The 20,940-nt window shown below is 49.2% G+C and overlaps 1 protein-coding gene across 6 annotated transcripts in view; it reads right to left on the reverse strand.

Moving 5' to 3' along the window:
- The window catches only part of KY (kyphoscoliosis peptidase), a 52,484-nt gene that overhangs the window by 14,356 nt on the left and 17,188 nt on the right, over nt 1–20,940 (reverse strand). For all 6 annotated transcript variants that reach the window (XR_014263382.1, XR_014263383.1, XM_082461001.1 and 3 more), the window contains 5 exons: nt 14,982–15,056; nt 13,154–13,216; nt 9,907–9,989; nt 5,683–5,791; nt 3,504–3,621 (listed from right to left, as the gene is read on the reverse strand). Coding sequence is in view for 4 of the 6 variants with exons in the window: in XM_082461001.1 (XP_082317127.1) it covers nt 3,504–3,621; nt 5,683–5,791; nt 9,907–9,989; nt 13,154–13,216; nt 14,982–15,056 (448 nt within the window). In the remaining 2 variants the exon portion in view is untranslated. The remainder of the gene's footprint in view (nt 1–3,503; nt 3,622–5,682; nt 5,792–9,906; nt 9,990–13,153; nt 13,217–14,981; nt 15,057–20,940) is intronic.

Genomic DNA, 20,940 nt, shown 5'->3' on the forward strand with positions numbered 1-20,940 from the left:
ACTCATTTTTCCTGATGCACAGTTCAGGAGGCTCTGTAATTGCACCAGCCCTTTTGTACACCGAGATTTGTTTTAATCTATAAACTTCTGGGTGGTATACAGAGTGAAATTAAAGGCTGGTTTGCTATAGTGACGTAATTCATCTTCGTGAGCACTCTCCTTTGGTGTATCTATAAGGACGGGAGAGTTTAGATGCACCTTTCAGAGGCCATATATGGTGAGGATAATTTAAGGTTATTTAATGCATCCGGCCTTCTGGGCCTTTGGAACCAAGTGATGTTCTGGGATGGTCTGGGGCATGATGCCACGCAGCAGCACGCCACTGTGACAGCCGGAGGATGCGTGGAAAACGCACTGACATCTGATTGGTGGCAACCAGTCTCCTCAGCACCAAAGTCTCAAACGGGTAATAAGCTCCTGGCCTTATCAGAAGTCCCTGGAAAATCTGCTATAGCTGGTGGTGCTAGCGCGGTGATAACGGGGAGAAATTGCACTGGAGGCTGACTTAGTGGCAGAATTCTGGGGAATTAAGCTTGACCCTTGCAAGGAAGTGAAGCAAAATTCATGAAGGCTGTCGGGGAACGGAGGCAAAAGGAGAGACATCAATGCTGGACGAGAGAAAGTCAGAAAGAAACTGGTCCAGCAGTTACAAGCAACAGTGCTGACAAAAAAGGTATATTGGTTACTTGGGAAAGACAATGAAGAAATGAATGACGTTGCAAAAATATCTGAATTCCCCACCAAATTACTTTATTAAATCAGTCTTTAATGAGGCCATTGCAGGGAGGTGGAATGGACTGGCAGAAGTAATGACGGCCGTGTGGATACAACTCTTGCTAAGAGGCCACCTTGACAACTAAGCAGGGGCAAATCAGCAAGTGTGGATTACACGTCTTCAGTTATTAAGGAGTCCGCTAATGAATTTACCAAACCTTCAGCAGTTATTTTAAAGGGAAGGGGACTTAGGAAAGATGCATGGACGAGGTTACTGATCTTTAAAGCCAAAGTTAAAGGAATTCAGCGAACTGTGAGCTATTGTTAAATGTCCCAGGCAATGCAGAGAGTATTTCACATGGTAACTGCCAGGTTGGAACCTAACTTTAAATGATGCAAAACGCTGGGATGTGTTTTAATGATCAGCTTCAGGCCAGAATACGGCCGTTGTTAAGCATCTGGACCAGGCCCAAAGAGCTGACAGTTCCACTCAAGGCCAATGTCAATTTTCTGAGCCTATGTGAGTCTACGTGGGTCTGTAGGAAAGTTCTACAGAGCAAAGACACTCCAATACTGTGGGAAGACAGGGAGGATTAAAAAACACAACAATCCCCAAGTCAGGTTAGCAAACTCCAAACTGCATGTTCTCATTTAGTCCTGCAGTCCTGCCAGTAGGCAATAAAGTCCCCAGTGTACAGATAAGAAAACTGAGGCTCCCAGAGGCTTAGTGCCTTCCAAAAGGAACAAAACTAAAAAGTGGTACATTAAGGACTGGAAATCAAGGACTGGTAAACTAACTGAGGCCTGGAAGTCTTTCTGCTATAAATCTGGTACTCATTCCATACCATGCTAAGAAGGCTTCTACTGGATAAAGAAGGATATATTCTATGACTTAAAACCCTGAGTGTTTTCAAATTTGCAAATTAAGATGAAAATGCTGAAAGGTGCTAGGCACAAATAGAGCTGAACACAGATGGATGGCTATTCCATTATTTAAAAAGAGAAGAAGGTCCATTTCATACAAGTCTGCTAAGAATATCCTGTCATTTCCTGTCACTGAGGGCCTACTGTGTGTAGGATTCTGAGATGTGTATTCACAGGGAAAGCAGAAAGGGTTGGGGGAGGCATATGAAGACATATAAGACCTATAAGACCTATAAGAAGAAATGAGCACAGGCAAAGCCTACATGATAGAACAAAGTCCAGAAAGGAATATGACAAAATGTCAAGTGTTATCTCTAAGTGGTAGGATTCAGGGTAACTTAATTTTCTTCTTTTTGCTTCTATGCACTTTCTAAATCTATAGTTAAGTTTTATTTTTAATTTACGAAAGTTAGTAAAGAAAAGCCTAAGCAAGACCTGAGCTGGGGTACGGGTGTGCCGACGGCATCCCGGGAGGGGAGGTGGGGGCCGTCCTGCAGCGGCGCCCGGAGAGCGTTAGCAGGAGGAGAGCAGAGGAGCCTGAGGAGCTGGAAGTGGGGGGAGGGGCAGAGCGGGCGAGGCCGGAAGGAAGGTGAGGCTGGAGCTGGGAGGACATTGCGGGGCAGTGTAAGCCTTTAGTCTTGTTCGGGAACCCAGGGCCTGGGAGCCTGGGCAGGGGGCCGCTGAGGACCCCGGTTTCTGGAGAGGCCCAAAGGCATGTGGGGTGCCTGGGTCTGGGGTGCGGTGGGAATGCGGGGGTTGAGAGATGGGTTGCACCTCTGCACCCTGACCCGCCGTGGTCCCCTCTGGGGCCGTGGTCTCAGGGGCGGGTCCTGGCGGTGGGGGAAGGGAAGAGCAGACGGTGAGCAGGGGGGTGGAGCGGCATGTCTGTGCTTGCTGGGCCTGGGAGGCTGGACAACTGGGGCTCAGGCTGGGAGTGGGATGCGTGTCCCCCAGGAGCAGGACATCCTGTGGCCGCTGTCCAGCACGGACGCATCACGACTGCCCGCCCGTGGACTCTTAAGTGTCTGTTGCTACTCTTGGTTTGATGAATCGCCCCCTGCAGTCCTGGCTGGCTGATGTCTGGGTGCCCGAGAAGACCGGCTCCCAGAGGGCTGTAGGGGCAGTGGGCACCGTCTGTCTACACCCTTGGGGAGGGGCTTTTCAGTGGTCCCCAGGGCTGGCTGACTGTTTCCCGGGGAACACGGCAGACCTCAGAGAGCGGGCACAGGAAGCTGTGCGGGTCGGCGGGGCTCCCCCGGCCTTGAGTCTGTCTCCAGGTCACCTAGAACCTGCAGTGAGGTCTCCAAACACAAATGAGAGCATCCACTCGCCTGCTCTCACCCGCCTGGGCAACCTGGCCAGGTGCTCGCTCCCGGAGCAATGGAAACGGAGCCCAAAGGCTCCGAGAGACGAGCTGCTTCCTAGTTATTCAGCTTTTCCAGCTGACAGATCTTTTCAGGTGGGGGAGCTTTGGTGTCCCCCGAGGGGCCCCTGTGCCAGCCCCGAGGACAGCCTTTCACAGTCCTCTTGGTGCCCGGAGTCACTGTCCTCGCGCTCCCAGATCTGCCATTCTTCTAACCTTCAGCTGCACAGAGATGGGAGAAGGTGGAAAAAGGGCCTTTTATAACCAAATTATCTCTGTGCATTCATCTGCCATTATGTTAATGTATCCCGAAGCCCGACAGATGGTACAAAGTCAATTATGCTGGTGTTAAAAAGGGAGAAATTGACCTTTTCAGGACTCACTTGGATTCAGAGCAGAGTTTGCAAACTCGGGTTTCAGGCCTGGTACGTGGGTGAAGGCGCAGGGCGCTTGGCAGGGGGAGGGGCTGGGTCAGGGTGGTCAGCCCGGGACGCCTCTGTACCTGCACATTCTCTCAAAGAGCCCAGCGTAGCCGTCACAGTTGGTCTTCTGGGTCTGCAGGATGGTGGTGGGTTTGAAGGCCTGGCGGTCCTTCTCCTGGGCGGCCTCGATGTCATACTCTGGAGGGCAGAGGAGGAGGCCGTGAGGAACCAGGTCCCTGGAGACGACCTGGCTGGTGCCGAGGAGAGAGGGGTCCACCATCTGGGGCACCGCCCCTGCCCTCCACTGGACTTCCAGCATCACTTGGGTTGGCCTCCCTCAGGCAGGGGAGAAACCGCTGTGGACTGAAGGGAACAGGGCCCCAGTCCAGGTGCTATCTGGCAAATGTCCCCTCTGTGTGTGGGTGAGGGCAGGAAGAGCAAGGCACTGGCTGAGGGGCCACTTGGCTCCTTAGGCCTCTGAGGAGGGGCTGGGAGGGGAGGGACCAAGACAGCACTGGGCTGGGGTTTGCCCGCGTGTCCCCACCTCAACGCAGCTCTGCAGGCAGGGCCAGTGAGGCTGCTCACCCATCCCTGCGGCAGCCCCCAAGGCCAAGGCCTCACACTGACCTGCAGGGGGTGAACTGAGCTGCTATTAAAACTTGTCCCAAATAGAGAAGACAGTCACTTCAGTAACAGTAGAGCTTAAGGCATGGGGGAGGCCCTGAGGCGGAATCCCTGTGGCCTTTGAGGGCACAAAGGAGGTGTGTGTGTGGGGGTGGGGGATGGGGGGTGGTGTGTGTGTGTGTGTGTGTGTGTGTGTGTGTGTGCGTGTGTGGGGTGGGGTGTGTGTGTGTGTGTGTACGTGTGTGTGTGGTGTGTGTATGTGTGTATGTGTGTGGGTGGGGTGGGGTGGTGTGTGTGTGCATGTGTGGTGTGTGTGTGGGGTGTGTGTGTGCGTGTGTGTGTGGAGTGTGTGTGCGTGTGTGCGGGGGGTGGGGTGTGTGTGTGCGTGTGTGTCTGTGTGTGGTGTGTGTGTGTGGGTGTGGGTGGATGTGCGTGTTTTTGGTGTGTGTGTGTGTGTTTGTGCACGTGCGTGTGTGGGGTGGTGTGGGCTGTGTGTGGGTGTGTGTGGGGGTGTATGTGTGTGTGTGTGTGTGCGCATGTGTGCGTGTGGGGCGGGGTGGTTTGTGCGGGTGTGTGTGTGTGGGGGGGTGTGTGTGTGTGTATGTCAGGTGTGTGTGTGTGTGGTGTGTGTTTGTGTGTGTGGGGGTGTGTGTGTGTGTGGTGTGTGTGTGTATGTTGGGTGTGTGTGTGTGTGGTGTGTGTGTGTGTGTGGTGTGTGTGTGTGAGGGGGTGGGGTGGGGGGGGCAGCAAACAAAGTCCTGACGGATGTTCTGTTTCTCATCCTGTCCACTTAAAGCCCAGGCTGCGCGCCGGGGTTGGAGTTGGAGGAGGTGGCTCCTCAGGTCCTATGGCAGATGCCCTACCTGTGTCAGGCGAGTTCATCCTCTAAGCTGCATCCCTAACTGCTGCTCTGGGAGGACAAAGAGAAAGCCCAGTGGCAGCAGGTCAGGGAAGCCCTGCCGGTCTCTATGTCACAGGGAAGTCACTAGAAGTCCACCCCACCAGCCAGCTCCTCCATAGACTGCGGGGTGTGGCATCCAGCTTCCCCTTAGCAGCTGCCTGTGGGCTTGGCTTGAGCTGGTCAGACTCTCAAGGCTGTCCCAGGCAGAGCTGTGGGCAGCTGCACAGACCCAGGTCCCCTGGGGTGGCTCTGAGGACCGGGAGACTGGGCTGAGAGCAGCGGCTGAGGCCCCCACTGTGGGAGCAGGGAGCCGGGAGAGGGTTGCCCACCCTTCCTGGCGCGGGTGTTTTGAGAAACCTCTGGTGATGCAGTAACTTTTCAAATAGCTATGTCTCATCCCCAGCCTCCTCCTTCTTGGAGACGACCTTCTGCCCTGGGGTCTCATCTCTGTGGAGCAGGTCGCCCAGGAAGGCAGGACTGAGGGAAGGCTGCCGCTGGGTGAGGGGCCTCAGCTCTGGCTGTGGGCAGTGGGCCACGTGGGATCCCCGCCCATGCACCCTTCATGGAGACTGCTAGCACACAGTGAGTTAACCTTGGTTATTGAACCCAGCCATCTGAGAGCCCCTCTCCTCCACCTTCCCTCTTCCTCCACACACATGGGTGATGGAGTCAAGCCCAGAGACGTTCCTCTGGGAACAGGGTCCCAGAGCCAGTGGCCCCACAGGCAGGCCTACCTATGTGGTGGCAGATCCAGATCCAGATGGCACGGACCCTCTCCAGGTCACTGTGGGCCTCCTGGAGCAGGTCGCTCACCAGCGCGTCCAGGCCGCTCTTGACTGTCACCTGGGAAGTGGGAGGGGTGTGCCACGTCAGGGCCCAGACAAGGGCTGTGGGGAGCCCGATGTCTTGCCACCTGCAGCCAGCACTGTCTTTCCTCTGGGCAGAGAAGGAGGAGAGGCCCAGAGGCTCAAAGGCTGGGCTTAGGGCAACCTTGATGCAGGGCTGGACGCGGCGGGCAGTGCTGACCAGCTGAACCACTGGCCCTAGAGCCATCACATCTTCTCTCTGCAGCTCCTAGGCCAGCCAAGTGGCCATCTGGGCGCTGCAGCAGCGCCTAGTCATGGTCAACACTACCCGAAGCGATCGACAGATTTAGCACAATCCCTATAAAAGTCCAACAGCCGTTTTTTGCAAAAATGGAAAAACCAGTCCTCAAATTTATATGGAATTCTAAGGGGCCTGGAATAGCCAAAACGATTTTGAAAAAAGATGAACAAAGTTGGAGGACACAGATTTCTGGATTTCAAACTTACTTAAATTTACAGTAATCACAACAGTGTGATATCGACATAAGGGTTATATAGACTAATGAAACAGAATGGAGTCTAGAAATAAACTCATACGTCTATGGCTAATTGACTTTTGACCAGGGTGTCAGGTCCATTCAATGGGGAAAGAATAGTCTCTTTAATAGATGGTACCTGGCAACTGGATATCCATATGCAAAAGAAGGAAGTTGGACCCCTACATCATACCATATATAAAAATTAACTCAAAAATAATCAATGACCTAAATATAAGAACTTAAACCATAAAACTCTTAGAAGAAAACACAGGGGTAAATCACTGTGACCTTGGATTTGGCAATGGATTCTTAGATATGATACCAAAAGCACAAGACATAAAAGAAAAAATAGATTAATTTGGCTTCATAACAATAAAAATCTTCTGTGCATCAAAGGACAGTATTAAGAAAGTGAGAAGATAACTTATAGAATGGAAGAAAATATTTGCAAATCATATACCTGATAAGGGTTTAATATCCAGAATATATAAAGAACCCTTATAATTCAACAACAAAAAGACAACCCAATTTTAAAATGGGCCAAGGACTTGAATATACATTTCTCCAAAAATGTATAAATGGCCAATAGACACATGAAAAGATGTTCAATGTCATTAGTCACTAGGGAAATGCAAATCAAAACCACAGTGAGATACTATTTCATACCCACTAGGATAGCTATAGTAAAAAAAAAAAAAAAAAAAAAAAAAGGCAATCATAAAAAAATTGGCAAAATTTGAAGAAATTAGAACCCTTGTACATTGCTGGTGGGAATGTAAAACGGTGCAGCTGCTGTGGGAAACAATTTGGCAGTTCCTCAAAAATTTCAACATGAGATTACCGTATGACCCAGCAATTCTACTCCTAAGTATATACCCAAAAGAACTGCAGACAGATACTCAGATACCTGTTCACCAATGTTCATGGGGCAACATTCACAATAGCCAAAAGGTAGAAACAATGCAAGTGCCCATCACAGATGAATGGATAAAACAAAATGTGGTATATCCATGCAATGAAATATTACTCATCCATTAAAAGGAATGAAGTTCTCAGATGTGTTACAACATGGATGAACCTTGAAAACACAATGCTAAGTGAAACAAGTCCAACACAAAAAGACACAGTGTATGATTCTTACTTATATGAAATATCTAGACTAGACAAATTCATAGAGACAGTAAATAAATTAGAGGTTACCAGGGACTGGGAGGAGGGAGAATGGGGAGTTATTGTTCAACGGGTACAAAGTTTCTGCTTGGGGTAATTTTGGAAGTAGACAGTGGTGATGGTTGTACAACATTGGGAATGTAATTGATGTCACTGAATTGTACACTTAAAAACGATTCAAATGGCAAATTATATGGCATATATTTTACCATAATATATAAAAAAAGAGCAAGTTAGGTTTTCTGCAGGGATCCTCAGGAGGAAACAGGGCTGGGGTTGCTGGAAAGGCAGCCCTGGCCATGCTCACTCTTTCTAGAGAAGCAGGGGCACCTGTGCGCTTACCTCAGCAATGGTTGCCCACGCCTCGGTCAGCTCCCACCCTAGGTCCTCCTGACCTGTTCTCCCCTGGGACGGATCCGCCGCTCACCCGGGAGCTCCAGCACCCACCCTCTGAGCACAGGGAGACCGCCAGGCCCCTCTGCGTCCCCCCTCGCCCAGCTGCTCCAACACCACAGTCCTGTCTTTGTCCCTCTCCCAGGGCCTAGAAGCACACATTGCAGGCCCACATTACAGCCTGGCTGACTCCTGACTTAATCCCCAGCTTCGGTTCTATGGCTTCTGGTCCTTTGGTCCCCACTCACTGCTCTCTGAGCCTGTCCAGCAGCCTGTCCATCCCTTCTGGCAGCCATGACAACATATCCCACCCTGCACAGACTCTGGACGCCCCCCTTCCCTCCCCTCACTCTCGCAGATGACCTGGCCTCGGACTCAACAAGGCCCAGGCAAGACTTCCTTACCAACGAGCCCTCCTCCTGCTCAGCTGGGCTCTCTGCCGGCCTCGGAGCCCGGCCGCCTGCCTTGGCAAAGCCTGTGCTTCCTTCCTCAGGCACTGTCCTTGCTCGGCCGTGTCCTCACCTCCTCCTCCCTGTCCTGGCGGCCCCAGCCTCTCCTGTCTGCCGTGTCTCTTCAAAACGCCCCCCAGTCTCTCTCTCAGGACTGCCCACATCTAGTCTCCCTTCCTTGCCAGGCTCCTGTGGGGTCTTCCCTCCACCCCCTCCGCCTTCAACCCCCATTTGCCCTTCAGCCTGCCGGAGCCTGGCCGAGGCCTTCAACCTCCTCTGAGCTGCCCCCCTGGAAGTACGAAGGGCCTCAGTGCTGAGCAGTGGAAGGGAGCCTGTCTAGCCTCGCCTGGCCAGAGTGAACCAAGCCTGCACCTTCTAGAACACTGACCCTTCCTGGTCTCGCCCGGCCTCAGGTGGCTCCTGGCGCTGCCTTCCCCAAGACGGCACCCTCCCTATGGCTTCAGCTCTTAGCTGAATCTGACAGCTCCCAAAGCAGGGTTTCTGGCCCAGACCTCTCCAGGCTAGATACAGCCCCAGGCTCGTCTATCCAGCTGCCCAGGGGTCATCTCCACAGGCACTAGAGCCCACTGCATCCCACACAAACCGTCACCCCCCGACACATGCTCCTGCCCCCTCGCTCCACGTGCCGAGGAGCTACCCTGCCTGCCCTCCACCACTCAGCGCAGTGACTGGGCAAGCCCTGCCCCGCCTTTGCCTCTCTGCACACACACTGGGGAGGGGTCCTTCCCCTCTGCTTCCAGCTCCTCTCCGTTCTCAGTGTCCCCGCTTCATCCAGGGATGCCTCCTCCTGACGGGACAGCTGGACACCCCCTACTGGTGTCCCTGCCTTGAATCAGACTCTCTGATCCGAGCTCCTATCATCACTCATCAGTTCAGCAAACAAGGCTCCTGAGTGTCCACTATGTGCCAACCCCAGGGTGGTTTTTCTAGGACTGTAGACGATCTCCCGGCTTATCGGCCTAGGATTGCTCACTCTGACCTTAGCAACGGGTCCAGCTCCTTAGCTGCTCCAATCAGACTCTCTGTGGTATGGCTCCTGCCCGGCTCCCAGGACCCCAGTGTGTCCCTAGGGCATCAGCTCTTGTAGCTGCCCCTCCCCACACCCGCCCCAGATGTGCCCAGGCCCAGAGGTGTGGGAGCTCAGCCGCCCACGTGTTCGGGGTGAGGACTGCTGTGGTCATGTGGGTGCTGGCCATCTGCATCTGTGGTCCTCCCCCCATCCTCACGTCCCTTCCTTCATGGGCTGGGGCTGGCCGGGCTCAGCAGCAGCAGTGCCCCAATGGGCAGGGGAGGATGGGACAGGGCTGGCCGGAGGCGCCTGCCAACGGGGTGGCGCGGGGTGTGTAGCCTGGGGCGAAAGCATCAGGACCATGGGTGGGGTGGGAAGGTGAAATGGCCTCTGTCCGGGGGCCTTCTGTCCCCCTCCCACACGCTGTGGAAAGGCGCTCCGTACTGTCCATCCAAGGGACTCAGGATACACTCAGGAGGGGTCTGGGGAGAGCCTTTGCCGCTCTGGTTTGGGAAACTCCAAGCCGCCTTGTGGGGGTGGCCATTGCCGGCAGAGGGCCCGGCTCTCCTACCTGTGAGGCATAGGTGTCCAGTTTCTCAAACTGCCGCAGGTCCAGGGGCATGGATTTCAGGCTGGAGCGATCCCAGGGGTAGGCTGGAAACACAAGGAGGTTGGTCAGGGGCTGAGACTGGCCAACAAGACTGCCTGGCCCAGGGCTCCCTGTCTTTTTGAGGAGCTGTGACTGCCTGACCTTCAACATGATTCCCAGACTGAAACTCTCAATAGTTTAGAAGGGTTCCTCAGTCCAGCTGGTTTGGGAACCGTGGTAACTCCTCTGGTCCTCTGGGAGACTCACAGGGGCAGTAAGCAGACCCCAGAGGTCAGCAGTAGAGAGTGATGGATTGCACCTCAACGAATTCAGCAGCCCCAGACGGACTGATGACAGAATCCCTTCTCCCCACCCCACAGTTTCCTGCAGATTCCCTGCTAGCTCTTCCAGGAATGAATGCTCTGTGGGAAGCTTCCAGGCAGTGCCGCTCGCCACTGATGTCCTGGCCACGGTGCCCAGGGGAGTCTGAAGGGCACCCGGCTGTGGGAGAGGGCATGATGGTCCTGGGCCACCTGGGCCTCCGTAGGGTGAGGTGCGTTTGGCACCCAGACAGGCTTCTTCCCTTGCCCATGGTTAGCTGGAGACTGACCACTTGTACCCCAAGAAAGTTAAGAGTTCTGACAACAGGTGCCCAAAGTACAGTGGGGGGCCCCTGAGGGAAGCTGGGCCTCAGAGTCACTCTTCTACACACAGCTTTTCTCAGAGGAGGCCAGGACACAGGACAGCCCCAGGCAGCTGCTGCAGGGCTGACTGACCAGTGGTCAGACCAACCCATGGATGGACGGGCAGCTAAACCCCTGTCCCAGCCCGGAGAAGAGCCTGGGCTCTGGCTGGGTCTTTCTTATTTAAGGCCCTCTGAGCCAGGCTGACCAAAATCAGGCAAGCTGGATAGGAGGACAGGGCGGGGGTGAGAGGCGGATGGGGCCAAAGGGGCACTGATCCCCTGACTCCAGTGGATCAGCTCTCAGCCTGCCATGTCAGGGACCTCCGGGTGAGTAAGGGGTGCTGGTGGGACCCCAGGACATGACAGCAAGCCTGGGAAGAGCAGAGTAACATGGGAAAGTGCCTGGTGGGGCTGCACAAGGCCTGGGGTCTAGTCCGGTGACCTCCCCCTCCGGTGACTGGGCAGTAGTGCTAAAGCCAGCAGCCCAGCCTCAGGCGCAATCTATGCGGCACCTGGGGGAGTGAAAGAGACGGTGGATCACGTGGTAAGGTCAGCACTCTTCTCCCTGGGAGGGTGCAGGGTGAGGGTCCTTTGCAGGCAAGCGCAGAGCGGGGGTGCAAAGCCTCTGTGCCCGGTGTGGGGCTGCGCCTGCGTGTACCCACACAACCCTCGTGGACTCTGAGAGTCCTTTTTTTTTTTCAGTTTAAGCAGAAAAATAATTTATTAAATGTCTTTAAGTAACTGCGTGAGCTACAGGAAGACCAGAACAGCAAGTGTAGAGGCTGCATAGCCAGAACCAGGGCTGTAAGTCAGACTGTAGAACAGCGGGGGACAGCATTTTGGAGAGTGCTGCCATTCCCACCGAGATGGATACAGTCGTTTCCTTGGTGCTATAGACCTGAGAGGTGTGCTGAGAGGGTGGGGACGCCACCAGCGCTGGCTGGAGCTGCTCCACGACCCTCTCTGGGCCAGCACTGGAGGTCAGGCAGTGCCAGCTGGTCAGGGAGCTGGTCAACGTCTGGTCACAGAGGAGCTCCCAGCCTCCAGTCAAGTTCAGCCGTCAGGAGCAGGCCACACGGGTCCTTCTGCACTTCCCCACTGCTGTGGGTCCCTTCCTGTTAGGACCCAGGCCTTCTCCCTTCTCAGCCTCACACTGGATTTGGCCCCCTCTCTCTGCTCCCCCGGTCCCTGCTGATGCCCTGCAGGAGTCCTCGTGGGGGGGGCGGGGGGGGAGGAGGGTGTGGGGCGAGGAGAGGTGCTGGTCCCTGTGACCTCTGACACATCCAGGATCCGAGGCTGTTCCTCTCCTCAGAGGGCACAGGGTGCGTGGTGGGCAGGCAGGCTGTGCAAACTCTACCGTGAGGCTGTGGCCTCGCCCGGCAACCTAGCATTTTCTTTCTTCATTTTCTGCTCCTCTAATAAGCACCAGGATTCCCTGGACGTCCCCCTGCCCCCAGCCTTCTGTCCTGTACAGTCTTACCCTGGCGCTCCCTAGAAGCCCAGCGCTATCGCGGCTCAGTGACTGTCTGGTGCCAGAGCTGGGATTTCTCGCCTGCATCACTCAGATCACTTCAGGGCCTATCCTGGGTGGTCTACCATGCGGCCCTTGTCCAGCCAGACCCTCAGAAGGGAGGGGAGACACGGCAACAGGCCCTGCCAAGCTTCCCCGCTTCTTGGTGCCCACTTCCCCCCACGGACTCTGGCTCCTGCCATCCTCTGACAAGGGCCGTCACGGTGACCTAAGTGGATATGAAGTGGACTTACACATTTAACAAGCGTCAGCTCTGCAAATGAGGTCTCCCCGCCCCCATTTCAAAGAAGGATGGTGTTTCTAAAATGGGACTGAAAAACCCTATTATTAGTTTTACCCTTTCTCGGTTCCATTCTACAATATCTGAACATTAAGAATATCCATAATGATTTATGCCTCATTAAATTTACTTTCTGAGCAGATTATATAATATTTGAATATGATTTTGCATAAATACATTTAAAATACCAGTGGCATTAACTAAGTTATTCTAATTTTAAAGCAAAACAATGGGAAGAAGTACCAAACTGTACTAAACCTTAGATGCCATCTGGTCTACTGAGGGGGAAACTGAGGCCCAGGGAAGGTGAGTGACGACCAAAAGCCGGATTCGAACCCAGGCTGTCTATTACCCATTCGGGATTTCTTCCTCTGCCCCACTCTGCTCATTCACATGCCTCCCTCCTTACAGATGCTTGGCATTCCATTTAAAGTTAATACAATTCTGAATTCTGTTTTTAATGTTTCCCATAATGGGCTGCCTTGTTATTGGTGGGGTTTATGCTTTAGCTTTGGGATCACATCTGGCATGTGAGCTTTTTACTTCTCTACCTGTGTCCATGGCAGACGTTGCCAATCGATCATGATACTCCTGTCCCCTGAGCCCAGAGGTGGCCCCAGACTCCAGGCACAGTGCTCCAGGGAGCCATTTCCAAGTGACCGCAGATTGGCTCATGAGGCTAAACCAACTTACCGTCTCAGAGAATGGCTCCAAAGAAGGCCCCGCAACTTACCATGGGCGTCTTTCCCTCCAGGCTGCCGGGGTCTTGTGTTTCCATTTTTATCGCCTTGGAAACCTACAATATCCCAAAGGTCAGAAGTAGAGACACTTCAGAAGAAATAGAAATGCAAGCACAGATGATTCTCTGTGTGGGTGTCCTTGTTTCTGACCTCTCCTCTTCACTCTCCCTCTCACAGCCTTCTTGCTCCCATCCCCACCCACCACGGAATTGCTGCTGGGATTGCCCCGGGCTTCCTGCTGAGGAATAGGGAGGACTGGGAGCCAGTGAGGGGATGACAAGAAAGAGAAGTGCAGTCTGTGAGCAGAGGGAGAATTTGCTTGGGCATCAAGCCTTGCGATTATTCAGTGGGCCTGCCTGGAGCTCCGCGTTCCTCCCTCCTCTGGACGCTCCTGCCATCTTGGACCACAGCTGGGGATCCTGAGAGCACCAGTGAATTCACTACCAGATGACCCCAGGACAAGAACTGACCTTAGGCAGTTCATGAAAGGGGGGAGAGGGGAATTATTCCTCGGGAAGGTTCAAGGACAACCAAATCCTGTAAATCCAGGACTGCTAAGGCAGAATGGTCAGCAATTGTTATTAGACTCCACAGGCAACAGGAGAGAATTTTCTGCTGATCTGAAGCCAGGTCAGGAAGATGTGGGTCCCTGATGGAACCAGGAGGAGCCAGAGGTGGGGATGCCAAGGCAAGTTTTTCTCTGCCCTTGAAGGCCACTGTAGGTCTTCAAATGCACAGAAGTTTGCAAATGTACATAGGCCACTCTGAGAAACAGTGGGCCTTGTCTTTCTTACACCCACATTTTGTTTCCACCTACATTCTTTGATAGAGTGATGGGGGTTCAAAATAGTAGCCAGATTTTTTGTGTACTTACTATACCTGGCTTGTGCATTATTGACTATCTCATTTAACCTCATGACAATCCTATGAGGGATGTTGAATTATTTTCCTCCTTTTATACATGAGGAAATTGAGTCCAAAATAGAGGTTAAGCCACTTGCCTGAGGTCACGCAGCTGGGATCTGAACCCAGCCAGTCAACTCCCAGGGCCTGACCTCTCTACACTTGCCTGCCCTTCCGAGGGCCTGGCTACTGAGGGCTGCAGGACCAGGCAGCCTTGGAGGAGCTGCCTCGGCCCCCTCTATGAGCGGACATGAAGGTTCACTTCATGAACCTCAGCCTTGGCTGTTCTGCAGCCTCTGTTCCTTGGCCAGAATTTCCCCAGGCCCCTGTTTACCCACAGGATGGACAGATGCAGGGAGAGGACAAAGAAGGGAGCAGAGGAGACATCGTGGGCCTGGGTTGGGCCTGTGCGCACAGCATAGAAGGCAGCCAGGTACGGTGGTTAAGGGTACAGACTTCATTAGGACCTGGGTTCTGATCCGCTTCCTAACTGGGTGACTGGCAGTTATTTCACCTCTCTGAGTCTTTGCTGATCTGAAAGGTGGGGATAATACTGGTGCATATCAAAGAGTTAAAAGCTTATTGAGTGTACAGTGCTTAGCACTGTGCATGCCACTTTTCAGGCAGTCAATAAATGGTGTCTAAAAACAACAGCACTCTTGTGATGAAATTCATCTTTAGCTAAATGCCTTGTGTTACCCACACCTAATGGCAGAGACTTAAGAACAGGGGTTGTTGAGTGTGGAGAAGAGAGTGCCCCAGGATGAAGCTGTCCTGTCTCTGCCTCTTCCCAGTGTGTAGGCCCAGGTCACTCCTCTCCTTCCCCAAGAAGGTGTCCAGGCTGAGCTCTGGCCCTTCCAGCTACCCTCAATCCTCCTTGCCAGCCCTCCACACATGAGTAGCCCTGTACGTACGTACGTTTAGCCAAGGAGAACTTCTTGAGCAGTTGGGGCATGGCATCCTGAGGGTGGACCTCCACAGTCAGCTGTGTCCCTGCAAAGGAATAGGAGGTGATATTCTCAGCCAGACGCTGCCAGGAAAGGGTGCAATGTCTCATGACAGATGTTTGATCAATAAAACACAATTGGTTTTAGAGCTTTCTTTTGAATATGTAAATAATTTTTGTTTACAAAACCAAAAACCAAGAAATAAGCAGACAGTTTCCAGATCTGGGTGAGATGGAGTAAACAAATTCTACCCTGTCTCTCCCACCGAGTGCAACTGTAGGCATTGGAAAGAATGCATGAGCTAACTATTTGAGGACTCCGCAAAGTAAATGATAGGCAAATTGGGAAAGAAGATTAGAATTTAAAGCATCATCAAATTGGCAGAGTTGACCATTCCCCACCCCCAATGGTATTACCTAGACTGGACTCAAAGGCAGCCCCAAACCCAGCAGTGCACAACGGATGCAGAGAAAAAGTGCTCTAAGAGAAGCCCTTTCTTTTGGTCTGTGGAGTGAGAAAGGGAAACTCTAAGAGTCAGAGTGGGGGAAATCCCCTGTTGTTTTTTACCCCTTTTTCCCATTATCTCCTGACTCAGCCCCCAGGGAAATTCTGCTGGTATCAGTGCAGCAGTGAGTTTGGTGGCCCGGCAGGCACCTAAGTCTTTGAGGGGAGGTACCAGTGAAGCTATGATTCCCAAGAGTGTGGGGGAAAATACTCATTGATTTTTTTTCTCTCTTTGTTCTCTGCTGATTGGTTCCAGATGCAGGCAGAATTGTGAGAACTACCCAGAAGAGTGGGGAAACTAAAACCCCAGTTTTTGGGCCAGAGGACTGGGAAGTGGGTCATAAAGAGGAGGGAGCTCAAGAAAGCAATTCCATAAAGCTATGGATGAACTCCTGTGGTCACCTCTGCATGGATGGACCTCATTCATGTTGTGCATGCTTTGATCTCATCCTAAGCATCATATCACAGTCTTTGAGAACTAAACTAGGGGGTAGACCAATGCCCAGACTGGCCGCTGGGTGGTGCATGTGCGGGGCAGATCTGCATAGCATTGCAAAGGCTACAATCCCAAATTACTCAGTATAGAGAAACCCTAGAAAATATCAACTTAAAAAGGAAAAGAAAATCAACAGATGCTAACCCCACGATGACACAATTTTGGAATTATCAGACAAAGACTTTGAAAGAGCCGTGATAACTATGCTCTAAAAAGTGAGGGCAAATAGTTTAAAATAAATGGAAAGATACAAAGTATCAGCAAAATGTAGAAGACATGAAGAAAGAAATAAACATTTTAGAACTGAAAAATATAGTCGTTTAAAAAATTATCTGGATATGCTCAATAGCAAAATAGAGATGACAAAGCAAAGAGTCAGTGAACTTGAACATAGATCAATAGGAATTATTGAAGAAAAACAGAGAGAAACAGTGAACAGAGCCTCAGGAACTTGTGTGACAATGCCTGAAGATCTAACATTCATGTCACCGAGATCCCACAAAGAGAGGAGAAATAGTGTGGTGCAGAAAAAAATATTTGAAGAAATAATGATAGAATAATCCACAAAACCAAGAGCTGGTTCTTTGAAAAGATCAGTAAAGTAGATAAAACTCTAACCAGAGTGACCAAATAAAAAAGAGGTAAGACACAAATCAGGAATCAAGACACCAATATCAGGAATGAAATGAGTGATATCACTACAGACCCCATATATATTAAAATAATAATAAGGTAATAGTACAAATAACTGTATGAAGAGAAATTCTGCAACTAAAATGAAGTGAACCAATTCCTTGAAAGTTACAAACTACCAAAACTCACCCAATGAGTAGATAACCTGAATTTTCCTATATGTATTTTTAAAACTAAACTTGTAGTTCAAAATTTTCCAAAAACAAACAAGCAAACAAAAACCAGGCCCAGACGGTTTCACTGGCAAGTTCTAACAAAATTTAAAAAGAAATAACACCAATGACAATTTTTCAAAAGATCCTTCAGAAAACAGAAGAGTATCGAATAATTTATATCCATTTTATGATACCAAAACCAGACAAAGACAGTATAAGAAAAGAATATTACAGACCAATATCCCTTACGGACATAAACATAAAAATCCTCAACAAAATATTAGAAAAATAAAATCCAGCAATATAGTAAAAGAATAACATACCACAACCAACTGTGGTTTACTTTGGGAATGCAAGGCTAATTCAATATTTGAAAATCAATGAATGTAATTCACCATATTAGCAGGCTAAAGAAGAAAACCCACATGATCATATCAACTGATGCAGAAAAAGCATTTGACAAAATTTAACATCCATTCAACAAAACCTCCCAAGAAGCTAGGAATAGAAGGGAACTTCTTAATCTGAAAAAGGGCATCTACCAAAAACTCAGAGCTAAGAGTGTATTTAATAGTGAAAACTGGAATGCTCTCCCCCTAGGATTGGGAATAAGGCAAGGATGGCCACTCTCACTGTTCCTAATAAACATTGTACTGAAAGTCCTACTCAGTGAAATAGGACAAGAGAAAGAAATAAAAGTCATATAGATCAGAATGGAAGAAATAAAACTCTCCTATTCACAAATGACATGTCTGTCTACAAAGAAAAATCCCAAATAAGCTACAAAAGAATTTCCTAGAACTAAAAAGTAAGTTTAGCATGGTCACAGGATACAAGGTCAGCACCCTAAAATCAATTATATTTGTATTGGAAATAAATTATTAGAAATTGAATTTAAAATTACTATTTCTCATATCTCTAAAAATGAAATACTTAAGTATAAATCTAAAAAAAAGTGCAGGAACTCTAGGCTGAAAACTAAAGAATATGATCACACGAATTAAAGAGGACTAAAATAAGTGGGGAAGCATATCATGTTCTGAACTGGAAGTCTCAATATTGTCAAGTTGGCAATTCTCCCTAAATTCATCTATAAATTTAATGCAATTTCAATCAAACTCCTTGGAGGAATTTTATAGATGGTAGATATAGGCAAGATGATTCTAAAATTTTGATAGAAAGGTACAGCAACTAGAATAACCAAACTAATTTTGAAAAAAAATTAAGCGGACTCCAACTGATTTTAAGATGTACTATAGGACTTCCCTGGTGGCACAGTGGATGAGAATCCGCCTGACGATGCAGGGGACACGGGTTCGATCCCTGGTCCAGGAAGATCCCACATGCCACAGAGAAACTAAGCCCGTGCGCCACAACTGCTGAGCCTGTGCTCTGGGGCCCGCGAGTCACAACTACTGAGCCCACGTGCCACAACTACTGAAGCCTGTGCGCCTAGAGCCCATGCTCTGCAACAAGAGAAGCCACTGCAATGAGAAGCCTGCGTGCCGCAACGAAGAGTAGCCCCCACTCGCCGCAACTAGTGAAAGCCGGTGCGCGGCAATGAAGACCCAATGCAGCCAAAAATAAATAAATTAATTTAAATCACTTAAAAGGAAAAAAAGATGTACTATAAAGCTAGAGTAATCACAACAGTGTGATATTGGCAAAGGGATAGATATATAGCTCAATGGAACATAACAGCGTTAAGAAATAGACCCACGCAAATATGGCAAATTGATTTTTTACAAAAGTGCAAGGAAAATCCGATTAGAAAATGGGTAAAAGAATAGATATATCACCAAATAAGATGTTCAACATCTTGCTGTTGTTCAACATGATTAGCCATTAGGAAAATTCAAATTGAAAGCAGAATGAGATATCACACCTATTAGAAGACCAATAATAAAAAAAATAGTGGCAATACTATATGCTGACAAGGTCATATATGCAGGTGGGATTGTAAAATGATACCACAGTTTGGCAGTTTCATATAAAACAAAACATGTACTTAACATATGAGTCAACAATTACACTTTTGGGCTTTTATCCCAGAGAAGTGAAAACTCATGTTCACACAAAGACTTATACACAAATGTTAATAGAAGTTCTATTCATAATCACCCCAAACTGGAAACAACCTAAATGTCCTTTGGTGGGTGAATGGATAAACACCTTGTGGTACATCCATATCAAGCTGTACTTCTCAACAATTCTCTTAGGAATGACGGGAGGATGTGACTACAAAGAGTCTGCACAAGAGACTTTTTGGGGTGACAGAACTTCCCTGTATTCTGATTGTGGTGGTGGTGACGTGAATCTGTGCATGTGTTAAAACTCATAGAACTCCACACCAGAAAATCCAATTTTACTGTATGTTAATTTAAATTAACATAAAAATTTTAAAATACCAATCAAATACCAAAGTCAAAGCAGAATTAAAACAAAACAAAAACTTGTATGATACAGAAAGATGTAAAATAGAAGATGACACTGAAAAGCAGGATTATAATAAACATGCTTTTTGTATCCTGCTTTCTTCACTTAAGTCTTTACATGTCAGTGAATATAAAGTCATCTTCACAAGTCATCATTTTAAATGGCTGCATAATACTCTATTCTATAAATGGTTTATAATCATTATAAGCAATCTCTTTTTGTTCGATAGTTAACATTTCCCGAATGTTTTGCTATTTAAACAATGATGTGATGAACATTCTGATAAACACTGCTTTGCACACTCTTCAAATCAATTCCTTCAAATACATTCTTAAACATGGATCAAGAGGTATGGAGATTTTTAAGGCTTTTGTTAGATATTGGCAAACTTTTCTCATGAATGATTTTAAGTTTACGATCCTCTCAACAGTGCAAGGGAATGCCTATTTTGCTCATCCTTGCTGTGTTTGATGGCAAGACTGGCCACAATACTTTGTACTTCTTCCTAAGAAGAGGTCTTTCATTCCTTCCCTCACATTTGGCCCAGCCTGATGATGTGATCTGCCCAGTTAGCATGTGGTAGAAGTGATTCTGTGCATGCTCGGAGCCTAGGCCTAGAGACTTTGCAGCTGCCACTTCCATTCTTGGGATTCCAGCCACAACTGCCGTGTGACTGCACCCAGGCTAGCCTCCTGGAGGATGACAGACCACATGGAGCAGAGCAGAGCCATCTCAGGTGAGGCCACCCTAGACCAGCTGCTCTCCTGCCAACCCTCCCACTGACCACACACATGAACGAGCCCAGCCAAGACCTGCGATCAGTCAGACGAGACTATCCAGCCAACCTGTAGACTTGTGAGCTGGTAATTGTTTTAAGCCACTGAGTTTCGGGGTGGTTTGTAATGTAAAACTAGATTACCAATAAATACACTCACTGACATTTGATTGTTATTAATCCTTTACATTTTTATCAATGAACAATGACATCTCATTGTTTTTGTGTATTTCTTTAATTTTCAGTGTAGTATTTTTCATATACTTATTTGCCATTTTAAATCTTATTTAGTGAATCACCTATTTTCCTATTGATGCGTTATTTTTTCCCCGTTGATTTTGTAAGAGCTCTTTTAACCCTTTGCCTGTTAAATGTATTTTCACAGAATAACAATACTGACTTTCTTGTGTAGCTCATGAACTTGTTCTGCATGCCAAAGAGGGTAATTCTCAAACAATTTTAAAAGATACAATGTGGCCTCCCGAGGGATTACTTTAAAGGTGTTAATATTCATTTTGAGTTTCTAGTTTCTAGCACATTCACTGTCAAAGAAAATCAGCCTGTGACTTGACAAGACGTTAAGCATTTCAGAGTTCAAAGCATCATTCAGCTCTGGTCCCAGGATCGGGTACCATCGCCATGGGCAGCAAACTCTGCCTGTGTGTCTTCCCACGATGCACGAGGCACAGCCGGCTCACCTCTGCCTTTGTACTTTCTCCCCCAGAGACACTCGGAGTCAGTTTTCAAAGTGGACGCCAAGCTGTACTTGGCTGCCAGATTCCTTGTGAGAAAAATGCCCACTTTCTCCCCTTTTGTAGTTCACAACACACAATGCTCTGAGAAGTCCTGCAGAAGTCTACTTGACCCAGTA

Source organism: Balaenoptera physalus, assembly GCF_965194825.1.
Source record: "Balaenoptera physalus genome assembly, chromosome: 4".
In the NCBI taxonomy this organism is placed as follows: domain Eukaryota; kingdom Metazoa; phylum Chordata; class Mammalia; order Artiodactyla; family Balaenopteridae; genus Balaenoptera; species Balaenoptera physalus.